Consider the following 18,430-nt stretch of genomic DNA (forward strand, 5'->3'; position numbering starts at 1 on the left):
TTCCCTTTCTTGAATCAAAACGTTTCTTACCATGAGATGCCTTTCCATTGCAGCAGTACCTTTCAATTGCTTCTTTTATATTGTGGTTACATTTGAGAAGTTCATACAATGCCTAGGAGAGAAGGAGGGATAAACAAAAATCAGTGATAGTTCACCTCTAACAGCATTTTAAGAAACAGGTATATTGTAAAAGTCTTAACAAACTCTGGCCGCAATGCTTTCTAATTTCATATGACATTTGAAGATATGTAACTATCCTGCAATTTGATTCTGGTACCTTTTGCATTTATTCAGCCTTCCTCTGCCTCTCAAAAGTCATCTATCAATATCATTCTTGACTTTTTTTTTTGTTTGTTTAATTTCTGGGCCTTTTGAGCTGGGAAGTTCCCCTAATTTAGATGAGTTTTTCTAGTTGAGAAAAATTAGAATTATGGTCTATGTCTTGATGTCATTCTCTGCCTTTTAGTTTTAATAAAGGGGAACAGGAGCAGGCCTGGAATAGAAGTGATACTTCAGTGACTGGGGTTTATAATGGGCTCGGTTATTTTCATCTAATATGAAAGGTACCATTTATTCCAATTAGAATTTCTATTTGTTGGAATTATGAATATAACAAGTAGAAGACGATTCAATTGAAAGTTTAATAATAACCTTTCCAAGTATGTTTCAAGAAAGGTAAGGATGGCTCAATAATAAGAAAAAATTTTTTTTAATACATCAATAGATTGTATTAAAAAATAATCACTTCAATAGCTTCCCAAAAGCACCTAGGTCAACACCCATTTCTAATATTAAAAAAGACAAAAGTATTAGTTAAAAATAGATGGATATTTTCTTGCTATATACTGAACCAATATTATTCTTAATGAGAAAATTTTAGATACATTACTTCCTTGAAAAGCAGGCCCCAAATCACTATTACTACTAAATGTCTCTGAGAGTTACTACTAATGCACGAAGACATGTAACAGGAAAAAAAAGAAATAAAATACTGGCAAGGAAGGAACAAAAGTATAATTTAATAATAACTTTAAAACTAGAAAACCACCCACAAATGTATGCAATTATGATGCAATCAAAATAATTTCAATTTTCAATTTATACAGCTTTAAAAATTTTTTAATTATTTTTAGTTGTAGTTGGACATAAATAACTTTTATTTATTTTTGTATATGGTGCTGAGACTAGAACCCAGTGCTTCACATATGCTAAGCAAGCGCTCTACCACTGAGCCACAACCCCAGCCCCCACACAGTCTTAATAGACATTACCTTTTAGTCACCTCCTGAGTAAAATTCAAAAATAACTCAATACGTTTATCATGAAATCTTAAAGTCCAACCATAGAAAATACTTAAATAAGATATTAAAAATACAAGATGGAATACATTCATCAAGAATGAGGTATTAAAGAATTCTCAATGGCAAAGGAAAATACAAGTGTAAGGGATTAAAAGGATATAAAATGGTATATAAAGTAAGATATGAGTACAAGTATAGACAAAAACAGAAGACATAAAACTATTATATATTTACCTCTTAAAATAAAAAGGAATTTTTTTTAAAACAAGTATTTTGCAATCAAATATAAGAAATCAAGAAGTTAGCTGTTGTTTTGAACAGAATGTGAATTATACCTGTTCATTGTCCCTTGGGTGTGTTCCCACAGAAATCCTATCCATTATTTTTTCATTTCCAGTTCTTAATGAGGTCTCAACAAGATACTCCTTAACTTTGCTCTCCAAAACCACATCAGGACGCCAAAGTAACTGGTCTTCATTTTCATACACTGATAAAGAAAATCCCATTAACACATTAAAAATAGTGAACACATTAAAAAATGCACACAAACTGTTCTGTCTTTATAGGCTAAACGCAGGGACTAGTAACTTTGAGGACTCCAGTAATTTGACTGTGAGATAAGAACTTTTTGCTGGTACAAAAAACAAAACAAAATAAAACAAAACTTTAACTTTCTTATCTGGGTTCTGGGGCCAGAGCAAGAAACTATTTTTGTGGTTAGATTTACTGACCAATCAAAAGGTTTCCCATGCCTAGTAAAGTCTAATGTTAAAAACTCCACATTGGTATCTTATACTTTTCTTATAAAGAGGTAAAAATGACCTGTTAAATTCTCTAATAACCTCACTGGAATTTTCTCTTGAATTTTCTATATGACTGTATTATGAAATCTCCTAAGGGAAGAACTGCAAACAAACAAATTTAAGGGGAAAAAAAATCAGATAATGAAACGATAAAAAAAGTCACATTTTTCCTTTATTGATTTCTTCCCCCCAAAATAAATTTTATTTAAAGGAGGAATCAAGGATACTTAAATCTTCCTATTTTTGGAAAGAAGGGCAAACAATAGTCAGAGAACTAAATGTTCTATACTATTTTAGTGACTGAAACATTAATAAACAAAATGTCACTAAAACAAGTTTTATATCTTATTAATGCATTCTACCACTCTATCTACTCAAAGCTTCTACTTTATAGATGGCATATGTATTTATCTCAGTGCTTCAAGTGCAATTCATTCTTCAAGTGAATAATATTTTATAAACATAACTAATAAAAGTAATTTGTCGATAGCTAATTATATACTTGAACTATGGCAAATATTTTACATTCACAACTGCCTAAGAAGGTACTCATTCCTAGTTAGCAGAAAACTTAAAAACAAAGTGTGCCTGTGCATGAAGACTGACTTTTTAGAGAAGTTTCCTGAACAAGTTTCTTTCCTCTTTGGTCACAACTGAAATATGTAAAATAGTTAAGATTAAATCTCTTAACAGAGAAGGTACACCTTCCCTCCTCAATTTGCAAAACAGAGACTATTTTCTCCATTATGTTTGATCTAAGAACCTATGGCTGCTGAACAGATACTTGGTTCCCAGGTTATGTGTGGCTTGGGTGGAAGGCAAGAGGCTGGTACAGTAAGATCATCAGCTATTATATGTTCCCCAATGGACAACTGTCTTCCATCAGTTTAAAAACAGTGTAGGAAAATGGTGTTGCTAGATAGCAGCCAAGGCTAAGGACCCCAGGGTAGCCTCCTTTAAATGGTGGATGATCTGGCATAATGGAAAGGAAGAAAGAAGAACCTGGAAGGCTTTGTGTTGACTATGTAGCTTTTGCCCTTGTGACTTCACAGCAAAGAATCGACTCAATTGGGAAAGGACCAAATGCCCAGGGAAATTTTTCAAATCTACTTGGTTTCCAAGATCAACTAGGGAAGGATACCTGTATTTTTATTTCCTACTACCTCTCCTCTCCATACTTTTAGAACCAACTACAGTTGAAATCTACCAAAAATGTGAAGAAAGACTGACTGCAAAAGCAAAACAGCAGAATCCTTCCATTCCACCTCCTGCTCTTTCAGCTGAAGCAAAAGAATTTCTTCTAATCTCTTTTTATCTTCAAGAGTTTTCACTCCACAGACTGCATCTATAACATTCTCACTACCTCAGATGATGAGATTCTACCAACATCTACTAAAGCAAGATACAGGTTAAGGTGCTAACCTTCAAAAGATTTTCCACTGTTTGAACAAGCATTGAGTCACTGGCTAAGAAGCCCCTATACGTAGGAAGGGCTTTGAGACTCATAGTTGGTTACTTTTGATATATTTTCCCTAAGTGATGCCTAAATATCTTCACTCTAGAAGTTCCTCCAATCTTAAATCTATCTATTTTTGTCCAGGCCAGTATATAATCAGATATTTAAGTAAACACATTAAGTAGTAGTTCAGCCTACCAAACACTATTAAAATCAAAAGATTTTCTTACCTTTTTCATTACCATCATACTCTCCAAGATAAGGGGGAATCTCTGCCTGATATTGTAAACCGATCATTATTTCCTACAGGAAAATTCAGAAAAACAATGTATTATAAACACTTGGGGGGGAAAAGTCTTAAACCACTAATTTGGTTTCTACAGGTCCCAAGAAACTTTCTCTTGAAACAACAAAATGACCATAAATCACTTCACGAATGTTTTCAAAAGGCAATTTAGTCCAAAATGGTCTAATAGATTATAATGGTAATTCAATTTACCTTCCTCAAATCTTCAGGTGAGTTACCACTGTCTGTTTCAACATCTTCTACCTCTGATTCCTTATCACCATCACATGTAGTATTTGCTTTAAAAGAAAAAAAATTTCATGATTTTCATTGCTAACTTTTGTAGTAGCTTGGAGAATACCTGTTATGCTGTATTTTATAAAAATTGGTTGAATACTTTGTCAGCAGAAATCTAATAAACTTCCACTATTTTCACAATGGACATTAGTCAAAATAGGATTATGAAAACTCTAAATATAAAGTATATATAATATCCTTACAATTATTGTAGCATACCAATAAATAGATTGGGAGATAAAAAAGAAACTATTGTGATCAACTTAAAAAGACAGTATAGCACTAGAATTCTGTTACATTAATTAGTAAATATATACAAAGAGCTAGATTGAGTCTATCAAAATGGTTTCTGTGTGCACACTCATAAATGTGCATTTGAACTTATCAATCGAGTAGTTTTTCTACCACAAATATACCTAAAACAAATAGACTGCATTAAAAAATACTTATTTTAGTCTAAAACCTTTTTAATGTTACTGATAAACATTGAGGGATAACACCGAGAACTAACAGGAAAAAAAGAATGAACCACTAAAAATAAAAACACTTTTTAGCACTGATAAGTTTTCAAAATCAGGAGAGCAAGAGCCTTTTAACAGAAACCGAAAATTCGTCTCTTAAAACTTCATGGTTGAACTAAGATAGAAATAGGTGAGCCTTGGGAAAGAATGCAGCCTTGTAAAACTAAGTCAATGTTTCTATTTTTAAACAGCCTTTAGTTTACTACCTCTATCCCAACAAAAAGGTGATAATATTGTTCCAATTATAATAATATTTTATTAAACTATGTAAAACACATCATTCTAGAATAAACAATTAAACATAAATTACTGAGTAATAAAATGTACTCACACTACCACTGCTACAATTAGCTAAGGATATAGTACATGCATGTCTAGCATGCATGAAGCCCTGGGTTCTGGAGTTTAATTCTCAGCACTGTGCATGCATGCACACACACACACACACACAAAAAAAAAAAAAAAAAAAAAAACCTCAAACAGTAATGTCTGGGTTTCTTACATCTTAAAGGTCTAGGGAAAAAATCAGAAGTTTCATGAGACGTCACCGAGGGTGTCAGATCATCTGCAGAAGACTGAGTTTCCTCATCATCACCTGACAAGAGGTCTTTTGCTATTTCTTCCTGAAAGATTAGGAAGGCAGTACTAGTTAGAAAGGATTATATTTTGTCAATTAAGAAAAATATCTTCTTATTTTTAATAAAATAATACAATTAGTAACCAGTTGATGTCTTATTAGTTTTGCAAAGTAATTTTGAAATCTCCTATAATTTACTTCATATAAATATTTGGACATTTGATATTTAATTATACACTTAATAATATACTATTAATAAGAATAATACAAATGCAATTACACACTTAAGACAAATAATTTGCCTAATTTGTGAAATGTGGGGAGAACTTAAATAGAGTTACAGCTAATTTTCAACAAAAATAATCTGACTTCTAGCCAGGTATGGTGGTGTGTACTTGCAGTCCCAACTACATGGGAGGATGAGGCAGAATCACTTGTGTGCCCAGAAGTTTTGTGGCCAGCCTGAGCAATCTAACAAAACCTCATCTCAAAATAAACAAACAAACAAACAAAAAAACTAGGGCTGGCATATAGCTCAGTGGCAAAGCGTCTGCCTTGCTTTCTCAAAGCCCTGGGTTCGACCCCCAGTTCCAAAAAAGATAAAAAAAAAAAATATACACAAAAATAATCTGATTTCTAAGTGGTTAACAATTATATTTACTTTTCATCAACAATAAAATAAAAATTTAAAAATGTTTTCAAATTCCACTTTTAACAATTTTAAAAGTCCAACTAATGATATAATTTTAAAAGCAAGTTTGAATTAATTTTTATATAAGTGTACAGTTATCCTTATGACTAGTACGCAGCATCACTCAATACTAAGTGATAATGGAAACTAAGGTTTGTGGTACATTTAATATCACATTTAACTCAAAATGGGAAAAACATAACTCTTAGGACAGGTTCCAAAATGTATATTCCTCTCCCTGCCTAAGACTTGAAAGCCAAGGAAAGCTTTCCAGGGAACTGTTATGTTAGCAAAGCATAGGCTATGTGGATTCTCCTCTGCAGGTAGTGAGCCTCACCACAACCAGGTATTGTGTTGTGTACCTATAGTCCCAACTACATGGGAGAGTGAGGCAGAATCACCAAGGTCACCACATCCTTGGCTACTATGGCTGCTGTCACTCTGAAAGCCCAGAAAACAGAACTTTTCTTCAACTACTCTATGCCTAAGCAAGCTGGGTTTGAAGGCTTCTGGGGGTTTAATTAACCAACACATTCTTATGTTTGTAGACTGAAAGAAGTTAAAGCAAAATCTACTTAAATATATCTATCTACAAAAGAAAAATGAAAAAAATACTAGAGAATAGTTAGGTATGCAATAAATTCCTATTTCCCACTCTTAAAATAGTAGGTAGTATTATTATATTATTAAAAATAGTGTGATTAAAACTATTAAACAAAGTTTAAATCAAAATGATAAGAGCTATGGGTCAATATAAAGTTTATATGCCAACATTATAAAATGCTTTAAACAAAGGGAATTCTAATAAAACAGTCAATAGAAATGGATCCTGAATTTTTATTTATTTGTTTTTTTAGTTGTAGGTGGACATAATGCTTTCATTTTTATGTGGTACTGAGGATCAAACCCAGTGCCTTGCCCATGCTAGACCCTTGTCTCTACCACTGAGCCACAATCCCAGCCCTCTGAATTTTTCTTTTAAATGCTTGTACTTACTTTGTCCAGTGTCATATCTGGTAATTCATCAGCAAGTTCACTTGGAGAGCTATTTGCACTGGAATTAGTAACTGCTGGAATTGTAGGTTCATAGCCATAGAATGCCAGTAAATCTTCTAGAGGCATGTTTCCTTCCTATTCAAGCCAGGACACAAACATGAACTTAGCAGATGTCACAATTATAGCACAACTTAGAAGATGTCGCAATGCTCTTAAGTTCATAAAGCACATTATCAAAATAGCAGTTATCAATCAAAACCAAGTTTTAGTTTTTCTTTTTGTCAGAAAACAAGACAAAACTCCTAGAGCTCTAATTAATTAATAACAAAACTCAGTTTTTATTTCCTAACATCATTTCATTCTTTAAAAATTCTAAAAGAATCTGCTTTGGTGAAGATCTTTTACATTATTATAAAGATGCATTGAAAATATTTTCATTCACTTACTTCATGTAATTTGTTGCTTGTTTCCTTGCAATTAAATAATGTGATTACTTGTTTTATTCTTCCTATTAATTAGAAGACACTGATAATAAATCTTTAACTGAACACTAACACTTGCAAAATTTATGTTAGCATCCTTTAGCATTCTTACTACAACTGATATTTCATACCAGTCTGTCTAACTTCTTCACAAACATCCAATGAAGATTGTATTAATCTCTCTCACAGGTGAGAAAACTGAAGCTTAACTCTGGGTTTGAATCCCAGTCCTGCAAGTTGTCTTACTAATAGCTTTAATAAAATCACATATTCTGGCTCCAGTGCTACCCATGTTATAACTACCTATGCCATCACTCAGAATGACACCCAGTCACTGTTTCCCCCTCAACTAATTCATCTGAATATAAGTGTTATATTTCCCTTTTAAATAGATTTTAGTTTAAAAACTAAAGTATTAAAAAAACTCTTTATAATTATCAAATAAGTAACTTCAAAACTATATACTCATGAACTAATTAATGCATTAAACATTTTAAAAGATGTCTTTGTCCATGAATTTAAGAGACTTATTTCTATAGTTGCTTATTGGTTTAGTTTTTTCTTTTAGACAAAACACCTAAGTCATGAAGCATAGACAATGAAAATGCTAAAACCAAATGTATAAAACATGCCCACATGTGATCACAAAGTGAGCTGATAGTAGCAGTGATAACTCCTAGACAGATGCTGGTTACTCACCAGGGCCCAAAAGGAATAAAGGCTCTGAAGATCCCCAAAATATGGCCTTCACTATTTCAAGTATGAAACTTTCATACCACTGTGCTTGACTGGGACTGAATCATTCTAAATGAACTTAGAATACGGGACATGATAGAATATGAATTCATAAATTTGCAGGAGACATACACCTTCTTTGCAATTATCTCCCCCCACTCCACCCATAGTGCTAGGGATGGAACCCAGGGCCTTGAACACACTGGGCAAGAGTTCTATTACTGAGCTACAACCCCAACTCAGACATATGCCTTTCTAATGACTATAAAATCATGTGACTCATGAAATCCTTTCAGCTTGGGATTGAAATCAACTTAAACAAACAAACAAAACCCTGCTTTGGGAGCCTAAAGTCAGCACAAATCGAACTGGATGGTCAGGGCAGACATAAATTCACCCACTGTGGAAACCTCCAATGAATTATTCTTTTCTCAAACCAAAGAACCCTCAAAGGTGACCAGAATCCAATTTAGAGTCTCTTATGACATGGTGGGAAAATAGCAATTTTCACTTATTAGCACTGATGGTCCACCTTCTCATCATGTATTGACTTCTAGGTACTTTGCTGAGGGTTACCGTCTATGGATATAGAAATTCATAGTGAAATTCTTACACTAAAATAATTCAGTGCTGGTGAGAGAAACTGTCAAGTCAACAATTATAATACAATGTAATGGCTGCAATACCCAATTCTAGAATTAGAGCTATGAGTTTGTAAATACAAAGAAGGGAAACCTACACCCCAGGAAAAATGATATCAAAGTAGAGATATACACAGAGAGGGAAAGCAATGAGTTAACTCTTAAAAAAAGAAGAGTCTTTTGACAGATAAGGGACGTGTCCAAGGGAGGTGTGTCCATGATCACTGAGCACTGAGTGTATGCCAGAAGGCCATCATGTCAGATGCTGGTATGAAACACAGGCCTTGCTTGTCCTGTTACAGCTTATAGTCTAGAGGGTACTAATAATATATATGCATAAAGAACTGCCAATTATGATCACTAAAAAGGAAACACAACAAACCCTGAGATACAGAGTAACATTAGGGGTCCATTTATAGAGTAACAGAGAAAGACAGGAAAAGATCTTCAGATGAGGCTAAAGTCTGAGATACGGCCAATATCCTAAAGAGCATTTCAAGCCAAGGAAAAGACCTGTGAAGCCTGAAGATAACTGCCACTAAACTGAGTGGCCAAAACTCAGTGAGTAGAATGAAGAGGGACTCGAGAAAAGAATGGCAAAAGAGGTTGGGACAGATCAGAGGGAGACCTGTGGCCAGGGAAAGGAAGTTGGACTTTATTCACAGAGCAATGAGAAACCCCTGGAGAATTAAAAAACTGGAGAGATATAACATTATTTCTTTTTTAAAATACTGGGCAGCTACATGAAGAAAAGTCAGCAGGGTGGAGAATGGAGAGATACAAAGATCACTTAAGGAGCTTCATGCTGATTTAAGGTAATGATATAGACACAAACAGAAATGAATAGATGAGATATATCTTGGAGTGGAATCAAACAGGTTACTAGATGTGGGAGTGAAGGGAGAGGGAAAGACAAATCTGCAGATTTCTATTTGAGCAAGTCTCCAGAGGGTAGTAACCTCTAGATAATAAGTGAGACAGAAAAGACTAAAGGAAGAAAAGGTTTTTGAAGGAAAAAAAAAAAAAAAGAGTTCTGCAGAAGACACAAGTTAAGTTTGAGAGAACTGAGACATCCAAGTAGAAAAGTCAAGTTGGCCATGAGCCTGGAGCTTAGAGAATCAGGCTGGGCTAAAGATATAAATCTGGCATTCATTAGCATCTAGATGATATTTAAAGCCACAGGAGTTGATGAGCTCACCCACAGAGAGGGCAGAGAGAAAAGAGGGGATCTATGCTTTACTAGAAGAACTTTCAAACCTACTACTCTATAGGCAACAGGATATATGTCTAAAAAATCTTGAGCATGATTTGCATTTTGGAAAAAAACATTCTAGGGAAGTAGAAGAATAAGAATCTGAACTAAGGAAGATAATTATTTTCTAAATTTAGAAAAAAGAATTGATTTCTTGACTTAATTGACAGAGGAAATGAAAGCAACATAGGAGTATAAAAGAACTGCAAGATTTCTGGCACAGGAAGTTAGAGACCTGTAGCACCATTATAAGATAGAAACACAAACTCAAGGGTTTAACATGGTAATGAGTTTAAGGCAAAAGCTGAAGCTGTAGGCTTGAATGGGATCACCCAGAAAGGGCAAAAAGCTAAGGGTTGGGAGAATGTCATCAACTACTACGTGGGCAAAGACAGACAAGTCCATAAATGAGAAAGGGAAACATCTGAGAGTAGAAGCAGAACTAGGAGAAAGCAGGATTTTATGAATATGCAAGCGTGGAGAAACCAGGGATGGTCACTTGGGTCAAATACCAAAGAGAAATCAAATGAGATAAATAGACAAGAATTCTTAGTATTTGGCAATCAGTGACTTTAGAGTGAGGTGGAAGAAGTCAAGCTAGGACTAGAATGGGAGGAGAGAGAGTACATATACATCTCTGAAACTGGAGAATGACTGAGGGCAAAATGGGGTCAGAGATAACATCTTCCAAATGTGGAAAGCACATTGGTAAGGTTCTATGTTTAAATAAAAAAAAAATTAAACTATAATAAACTAAGGGCAGGTCGGATGTGATCTGGGACAGGAGGGAAAAGAATAAAAGTTTGTGTGGAAGAAAGAGGAGATTCTTGGTCGTCACTCCTGAAAAACCCTTCTTTCTCTGCAAAGACACAAGCATGATGATCCGTTGAAGGAGATGATAACCACCTTAGTGGTAACCTCCTTACTAAGTTCAAGGAATGCCACTCTGTAGATTCTCTAGAGGGGACTGGTTTTAAAATACAAATTATCTATTATAAAACTGTTAAAACTGGAAAAGGTGAATCCTGTCTCTGAAGCACTTAATATATATGAACTTTCTATCGCAGTCTATCCATAATGTACTCAGTCCTCTGAAGAATAAAAACAATTTTTTCAAAACTGAATTAATATATTTAAAGGTCTTTAAGTATCTGTAGTGGTGAGATTCACTTAGAAGTTTTATCTAGCACCTCATCCCAGGTAGAGAGATTTTTCTCTCCTGCCTTATTTTGGGGGACATTTTATTGAACCTACTTAATTCTAAGTGACACAGTTAGTCTAATCACAATTGTCAACAAACTTCTTTATAAGTTGAAAGTCTATATTAGAAAAGTGTAAAATTTAGAGACAGAGGACACAATAATTGCTAACAATTACCCTGAGCAATCACCTAATCCCTTTCACCTCCATTTCCTTATCTGTAAAAAGGAAAATACCATTATTTCCTTCATTCTATGAAGCACAGCCTCAAATTTCAGAAAGTAGGATGCAACTCATTATCAACAAATTGTATTCTTCCTTGAACCCATCTACACTATTTCTAAAAAAAATGGTACATCTTACACTCAATAAGGCCTCTGAGCCAAGGAAATACTGCCAATACTCATCTGATACATCTGATGGCGTTGCTGGATAGGTCAAACATGACTGTGAGGTGCAGATCAATTTTAGTAACTAATGTAACATCTGTTTAATACCTTGTGAAACAATACTTAATTTTCAATTTTTTTAAAGCATCTATGCTAAAAAGTTTAAGTGGCATTAATGATATATTTTTTAAACTTTCTCATTTATTTATACTTTTCTGAATTTGGGAGGAATTTTTAAACATCAGGGGGAAATCTATATTTTTATTAAAGCTGGAATGGTTAAGAACAATTTTAAAAGTTCTAGATCCACTGGGAGTTTTAGCTCACATCAGGGACTCAGGAGGTTGAGGCAAAAAGATCATAAGTTCGAAGCCAGCATCAACATTTTAGTGAGACCTTGTCACAAAATTAAAAATTAAAAGAACTTGGGAGTAGAACTCAGTGGTAAAGTGCCCCTGGGTCCAATTCCCAGTGGCAAAAAAATAAGTAAATAGAAGTTCGAGATCTTACCTAGAACTATTAAATTAAAAGCATTCAGAAAGCAATAATATGAAAAAATTAAAATATATAAAATTATGATAAACCCTTTAGTATTTTTAAAAATTACAATCTAGTTACATAATCTAGTCACATACTTACCAAAGAGCTACTATAAGAAAACTGATTTTGTACCTCTTATTTTCTGTACCACATGATATGGAAAAATTTCCACAAGAGCCCAAAATTTACAAGCACTAAAATAAAAGCCGTACTTACAGCTGACAATCAAATTTATTTACCATGACATAAAAACTTATTTATAATTTATTTAAATATTCACATCATGCCCCAAGACTGTTGACATGCAACAACACCTAAATCATTGTTCTAGTAATAAATTACGATATATAATCAAAATAAATAATTTCTTCTAAAAATTTAATACTCCTCTCAATATTTGTCTTTCATTCATGTTCATTTTCATTACAAACCAATAAAGAATAGAGATTACTGTTATCTTTACTACAGATAAGAAGGGTAAATCAGAGGAAGTAAGTAGAAAGTCACTCTTAGAAATAGCTCTTCTTATTCACTGCTCCATGAGAAGGATCAGCTGTCTGAATAAAGACACAGCTCTTGGGTCTTTCTAGGATTTATTTAAAGGTCATCTGTATTTTGCCAAGAAGCTACTATCCAAGTACATACTGAGAAGCTAAAACACTTTAAGGACATAGGATTTTTCTGAATATATAAACTTAGTGACATTACAAAAAATTTAATTATCAATATTTACTAAACAAAATAAAAAACCACAGGAGGAGGGATAAGGTTGTTCTGTGAATAGCTAAGCTAGTAAATTTACTGTTGATTATTTCAATCTATCTTCTATTTTACTTTTTGTGTTTACCTATTCTTTTTTTTGAGACAGGTTCTTGCTATGTTGCCCAGACTGGTCTCAAGTGATCTTCCTACCTTTGCCTCTCAAGTAGTGGGAGGACAGGCATGCACGCAATTCCCTTTTGAAACTCACTCAACACAGACCAAGGCATATATTATTACAGCCTCTCAAAGAATAAAACTTAAAATCTGAAAAATAAAATCTTGTGTAGGGGTATAACTCAGCTGGTAGAGTACTTGTCTTACCTTACATGTATAAGGCCCTGAGTTCAATCCCTAGCACCACATAAATATAAACAAACAAATAAATAAATAATCTTGCCATCCTATAAACATCACCACCAGATTATCCATGCTTGAGTAGTAAGTAATTTAACATAATAAATGTAACACAGTTCTATTTTATTGACAAACAGCTATTTATTTGCATACTAAAATGTAGTCTGATGTCTTTTTTTTCTGGTACTGGGTATTGAAACCAGGTGTTCTATCACTGAGTTACATCTCTAGCCCTTTTTTATTTTTTGAGACAGTATCTCACCAAGTTGCTAGGTCTGGCCTCAAACTTGGAATCCTCCTGCCTCAGTTTCCCAAGTAACTAGAACCAGTTGTGAACCACTGTGACCAACTGTATTTCTATCAAACATTTCTTACATGATGTTGAAATAGATTGCTATCTGTATGCTTTTAACAACAAACACATTATCATGAGACCACTTGAGACTTCTGCCCCATCCCCATAAAACATGCCCACAGCAGCAATTCTAACTTACAACATAGGAGAGAAATATTATCTATGCTTCCCTGAACTTCCATACAAGGCTAAACATATTTTATACAATCTATACATCCTTCCTCCCATACCTCTCATTGCTTCCTTCTTCCATAGTTGTCACAAGGATATCATGTTAAAAACCTTGTTCCCACTACCACCCTATATTAGATTGTAAGCTCCTAGAGTTCAGGAACATTGTCAAACTGTTCACTTTTCTAATTCCAGGATGTACCACAGACCCTGACTTAGTGACAACATCAGCTAGATTGTTAATTCTTAGTTATTCTAGACTGCCCATTCATAAGAAGTAAGAAGGAATTGCCTGAATAAAGGCAAGGTACAGTTTGAGACTCTTTGGCATCTTTTGTCATCAACAGGTAACATTTTATCACCACAGTGAAAGGAGAAGCAGGCAAAAGACTTCTTTTTCAACCAAGTATTTCATGGTATTTTTAGTTTAATACTCATAAATTTGGCTTTTATAGGATATACTATTAAGCGAATAAGTCTAAATCTGAGATCATGTTGAATAACTAACCAAATGACTGAATGTGTTTAGAAAATGTCAGGCCCTGAAGAATCTGCCTTCTGTTTCTCTGTGCATTAACATGAAAAAAGAAATGAAGTAACACCCCACCCCTGACTCACAAAGATACTAAGTAGAGGAGATTATATAAGAGGGTGCTTTACCTTCCATAAAAAAGAGAGATATAAGAACTTAGAAGAGCCAGGCACAGTGGTGCACACCTGAAATTCCAGAAGCCCAAGAGGCTGAGGAAGGAGGATACCAGGTTCAAAGCCAGCCTTAGCAACACAGTGAGGCCCTAAGCAACTCAGTGAGACCTGTGTCTAAATAAAACACAAAAAGGGGCTGAGGATGTGACTCGGTGGTTTAAATGCCCCTGGGTTCAATCCCCGGAAAAAAAAAAAAAAAAAAAAGAACTTAGAGGATAGTATTATTCAATATTATTCCTGAATAATAATTTTTTTTTTCTGAGCTAATTAGAAATTTTCAGTAAGGTTAATTTATAGGTAAGTATAATCCTAGAGTTTTCAAGCTGACTACTATGAAGGCCTTTCTCTATCGTCCTAGTATAAATGTAGATTTAAAGTACAGCTCATTTCTTTGTATTGATTTTGGGTTTAAAGAGTTATAAACCAAGCCAGGCACAGTGGTACATGCCTATACTCCCAGCGGCTCGGGAGGAAGATCACAAGTTCAAAGCCAGCCTTAGCAACTTAGCTAGGCCCTTAGCAACTTAACGAGACCCTGTCTCAAAATTTAAAAATTAAAATAGAAAGTGCTGAGGATATGGCTCAGTGGTTAAGTTAAGTACCCCTGGATTTAATCCCTGGTACTGAATAAATAAATAAATAAGTTATATATATATTCAATCCTAACAACTTTTTAAAAGATGATTAGAGGATAGGGGATGGCATATCACTGATCTACATTTAAAAATACAGTAAAACTTTTCCAGTGTCTTTAAAGTTTTATGAAGAAAAAGACTTCTTCCTGTATCTACTATACTACTTAGTTTTACCCTCAACAGAATGGTATGGATATAATGAAAAGAAGGCTGGATGGGATTCAAAATTGAGTTTAGGGTCTAGATTTCTTATATTTCACTTTTCTCTTGTGTTAGAGGACTGCGTATACCTATTTCACTGTGCTGATAAGCTAAAAAATTAGTTTGACAGATATAAATTAACTTTGAAAAATTAAAAAATATTTATTATGATACTCTCAAAATGAGAAAACCACTGACATTCTAAAAAGTGAGGTTAAAAAAAGAAATATGCACATGCTACTTTTATTTCAGGTAAATTGCAAAATAATTTACAAGAGTATTTCAAAATTTTTACCAAAAGTTTGTGTTAAAATACTAAAGTAAAACCTTTACCTTTTCTAAGTCTTCAATTTCAGAACTGAAGTTTTTACCCTCATCCATCATCTCTTCTTCTTCAAGAGTTCTTTCATCATCATAGTCATGGACCAACATCTCAGCAGTGGGGTCAAAATCATGATCCTCAGAAGACAAAGACCCAACTGGAATGAAACAAACTGAATCACTTAACATATTCACAAGGTTATTTAAAAAGTAAAAATGTGTTCCTATAAATTTACTATATATTTTATAGGTTACAAAGTAAGACCATGTGATTCTGAAAAGATACTAAAATCAGGAAAAAAACAAGGCAGAATAATTTACAAACACTTTTACAAGGGGTCCAACTTACAATACCAGTAAAGTGATTTAAATGGTGTGGTCTTAAATAAATATTCCAACAGAAAAGCAATGAAACTTGCTTAATAATTAATTTAAGACATTTGTTTAAAAACAAAGGCAAATGTCAGAAGAATTAAATTTCCAGGAATGGAAAACTTCTCAAGAATCCACTATCCATGAAGTCTAACACTTCAGAAGAGAATGTAAATTTTACCAAATTTTAACCCTCAAATAAAGACACAAAACTCAACAGAAATTTTGCTTATAGGACAAAAATCAAATTTCTGTGAAACAGCTATTCAGAAATTTAGTTTTTAAAAGCACTGTATCATTTACATATGTATAACAGTATTTCAAGCTCCCCAGCATCAGTCAGTCAAGTATAAAACTACAAATCTATGCTTTACTTTAGATTACTAATACAGTTGTTAGGATTATACAAAGAGACCACAGAAAATCATTATCTGAAAGTTTTAGAAGACATAACCCATTGCCAGTTGTTTTGGCCAATTCATACTTATTTATAAAATTATAATAATTTTTAATAGCAAATAGGAAGTCAATTGAATATTCCAAAAACAAAAAGAAATGAATAAAATCCACAATCCCAAGAGAATGAAATATGATTTATAAAAAATAGCATAACATCTAATTCAATTAGACTAGCAACTTTCAAGAATATGGAGGGAAAGTAATATCAGAATTTGGAGAAGAAAAAGTTAATCTACTTTGAGCCAAACTAATATTTTAAAATTTCAAACATTTAAACACAATGTGAGAGCATTACCAAAACAGTGAAATAGGCTAAAATTTTTTCACTATGGAAAAACTACAGATAGAATTCAATATTTCTGATTCTGAGTTTAGAAAACTCTATTAGTCCTAAGAAACAATTTCTATGGTACTTAATTCTTTAGAAAGCTTACATTATGATGCTATTTCTTTGCAGTTGAAAATATTATCTGCTCATCTGAAAAACATGATGAAGTAGGTGTGGCTTAACTTAATTTTAAAGACAAAGATGAGCATTTATTAACTAGCTCAATAACAGAACATGCACCCATTACAGATTTTCTTTTCTAAGGAATTCCTACAAATTACTATTGCTTTGTCAAAGTGTCCTGCATAAAACAGAAGGGCCTGAGGACCTATTCCTGGCTTTGTCCTTGGCTTTCAGGCACCTATTTAAATTTACTGGGTGTAGCTCAAGCTTTTCATTTGTAAAACACATAAGGTTGGCTGAATTAAGAATTTCTTTTAGTTCCAAATTTCTCTTTAAAAATTGGCAGAACTGATTAAAAACAGGTTATAAGTGTCTGTTTAGACATCAACAGCACACTGTGTTTTGCCTTTTTATTTAGATCACAACTTCTAACAAACAGTGATGCAAAATGGAAAATTTCCATTATCATCCAGATGTTTGGCATCATGTACATAAATATTCTTTCCCTGAAATCAGTCATAACAAAGAAATGTTTGTCTCAAAATTAGCAAAACTTTTGAAAACAATTTTTAATGTATAGATAGCTATTTTTAAAGTAATCATAAATTCCTTCAATTTAGTGTTAATTATAATACCCAAGTAAGACCTTTGACTTAATACAAAAAGTAATATTGCAAAAACAATGAATTGTTCATTCTATGGCAATATGCAATGAAAAACTTGGGGGCTCATACACACTCCACTAAGTTATGATTCTTTAGCAGCATGATTTAAAAGTCTCTAGGTGAACTAAGGGAAGTGGACAGATCCAGAGGTGCTTTCCCTGGACCCTATGACAGGAGAAAGTGGCAGTTAAGAGGGGAACTGGAAAGAGGATGAGAAGTTGAAACCTTACATCTTAGCACAGGAGGAAAGCTGACATGGATCAGCTTCAGGGATCCCACAAGCCCCCACTCTGTGTATAACTATGCCTATCTAGAGCATTCAGGGAGAGTCCCTTATTTTTATCAAATCCTAACAAGAACTTCTAACCTCAAAAAGATCAAGAAACACTTCCAGAAGCTCTAATGTTGTCTCAGCTCAAAAATCTTCTATCATCCCTCTTCTGTGCCAAATTTGGAATATATGTGTGTTTTAAAGATAGCTTTAACTCTTAGTTTTCACACAAACTATAGACATTTCTCAATTATGAAAAGGAGACTTAAGAGGAGATGGGGAGTTCCAGTTACCAATCAACCTAAGCAGCCACCAAATTCAGAAAAAGTAGAGATCAATTTCTCGAACAAACAGAAACTAAAATCCAAACTGCAAAAGTTGGTGAAAAGTTGATTTGGTACTCACTGTTTTGGACTTGGAGGAAAACATATATGTGAAAATTAAAGACACTATTTAAAAGCTCACTTGTCTATCAGCAGCTTTGTAACAAGGTGTATTTTTCAACATGCAAGGGGGAAAAAAGAGTATAACTGTTCCTTTC

General features: G+C 33.6%; 1 protein-coding gene across 1 annotated transcript in view; it reads right to left on the bottom strand.

The window, feature by feature from the left end:
* Mier3 (MIER family member 3) overlaps positions 1-18,430 on the bottom strand; it is a 29,313-nt gene that overhangs the window by 9,198 nt on the left and 1,685 nt on the right. The window contains exons 3-9 of the mRNA XM_026385923.2: positions 15,684-15,829; positions 6,929-7,063; positions 5,167-5,287; positions 4,060-4,145; positions 3,791-3,863; positions 1,637-1,788; positions 31-112 (exon numbers count right to left, since the gene is read on the bottom strand). Of these exons, the coding sequence (XP_026241708.1) occupies positions 31-112; positions 1,637-1,788; positions 3,791-3,863; positions 4,060-4,145; positions 5,167-5,287; positions 6,929-7,063; positions 15,684-15,829 (795 nt within the window). The remainder of the gene's footprint in view (positions 1-30; positions 113-1,636; positions 1,789-3,790; positions 3,864-4,059; positions 4,146-5,166; positions 5,288-6,928; positions 7,064-15,683; positions 15,830-18,430) is intronic.

The sequence above is a fragment of the Urocitellus parryii genome, chromosome 1, assembly GCF_045843805.1.
Source record: "Urocitellus parryii isolate mUroPar1 chromosome 1, mUroPar1.hap1, whole genome shotgun sequence".
Classification (NCBI taxonomy): domain Eukaryota; kingdom Metazoa; phylum Chordata; class Mammalia; order Rodentia; family Sciuridae; genus Urocitellus; species Urocitellus parryii.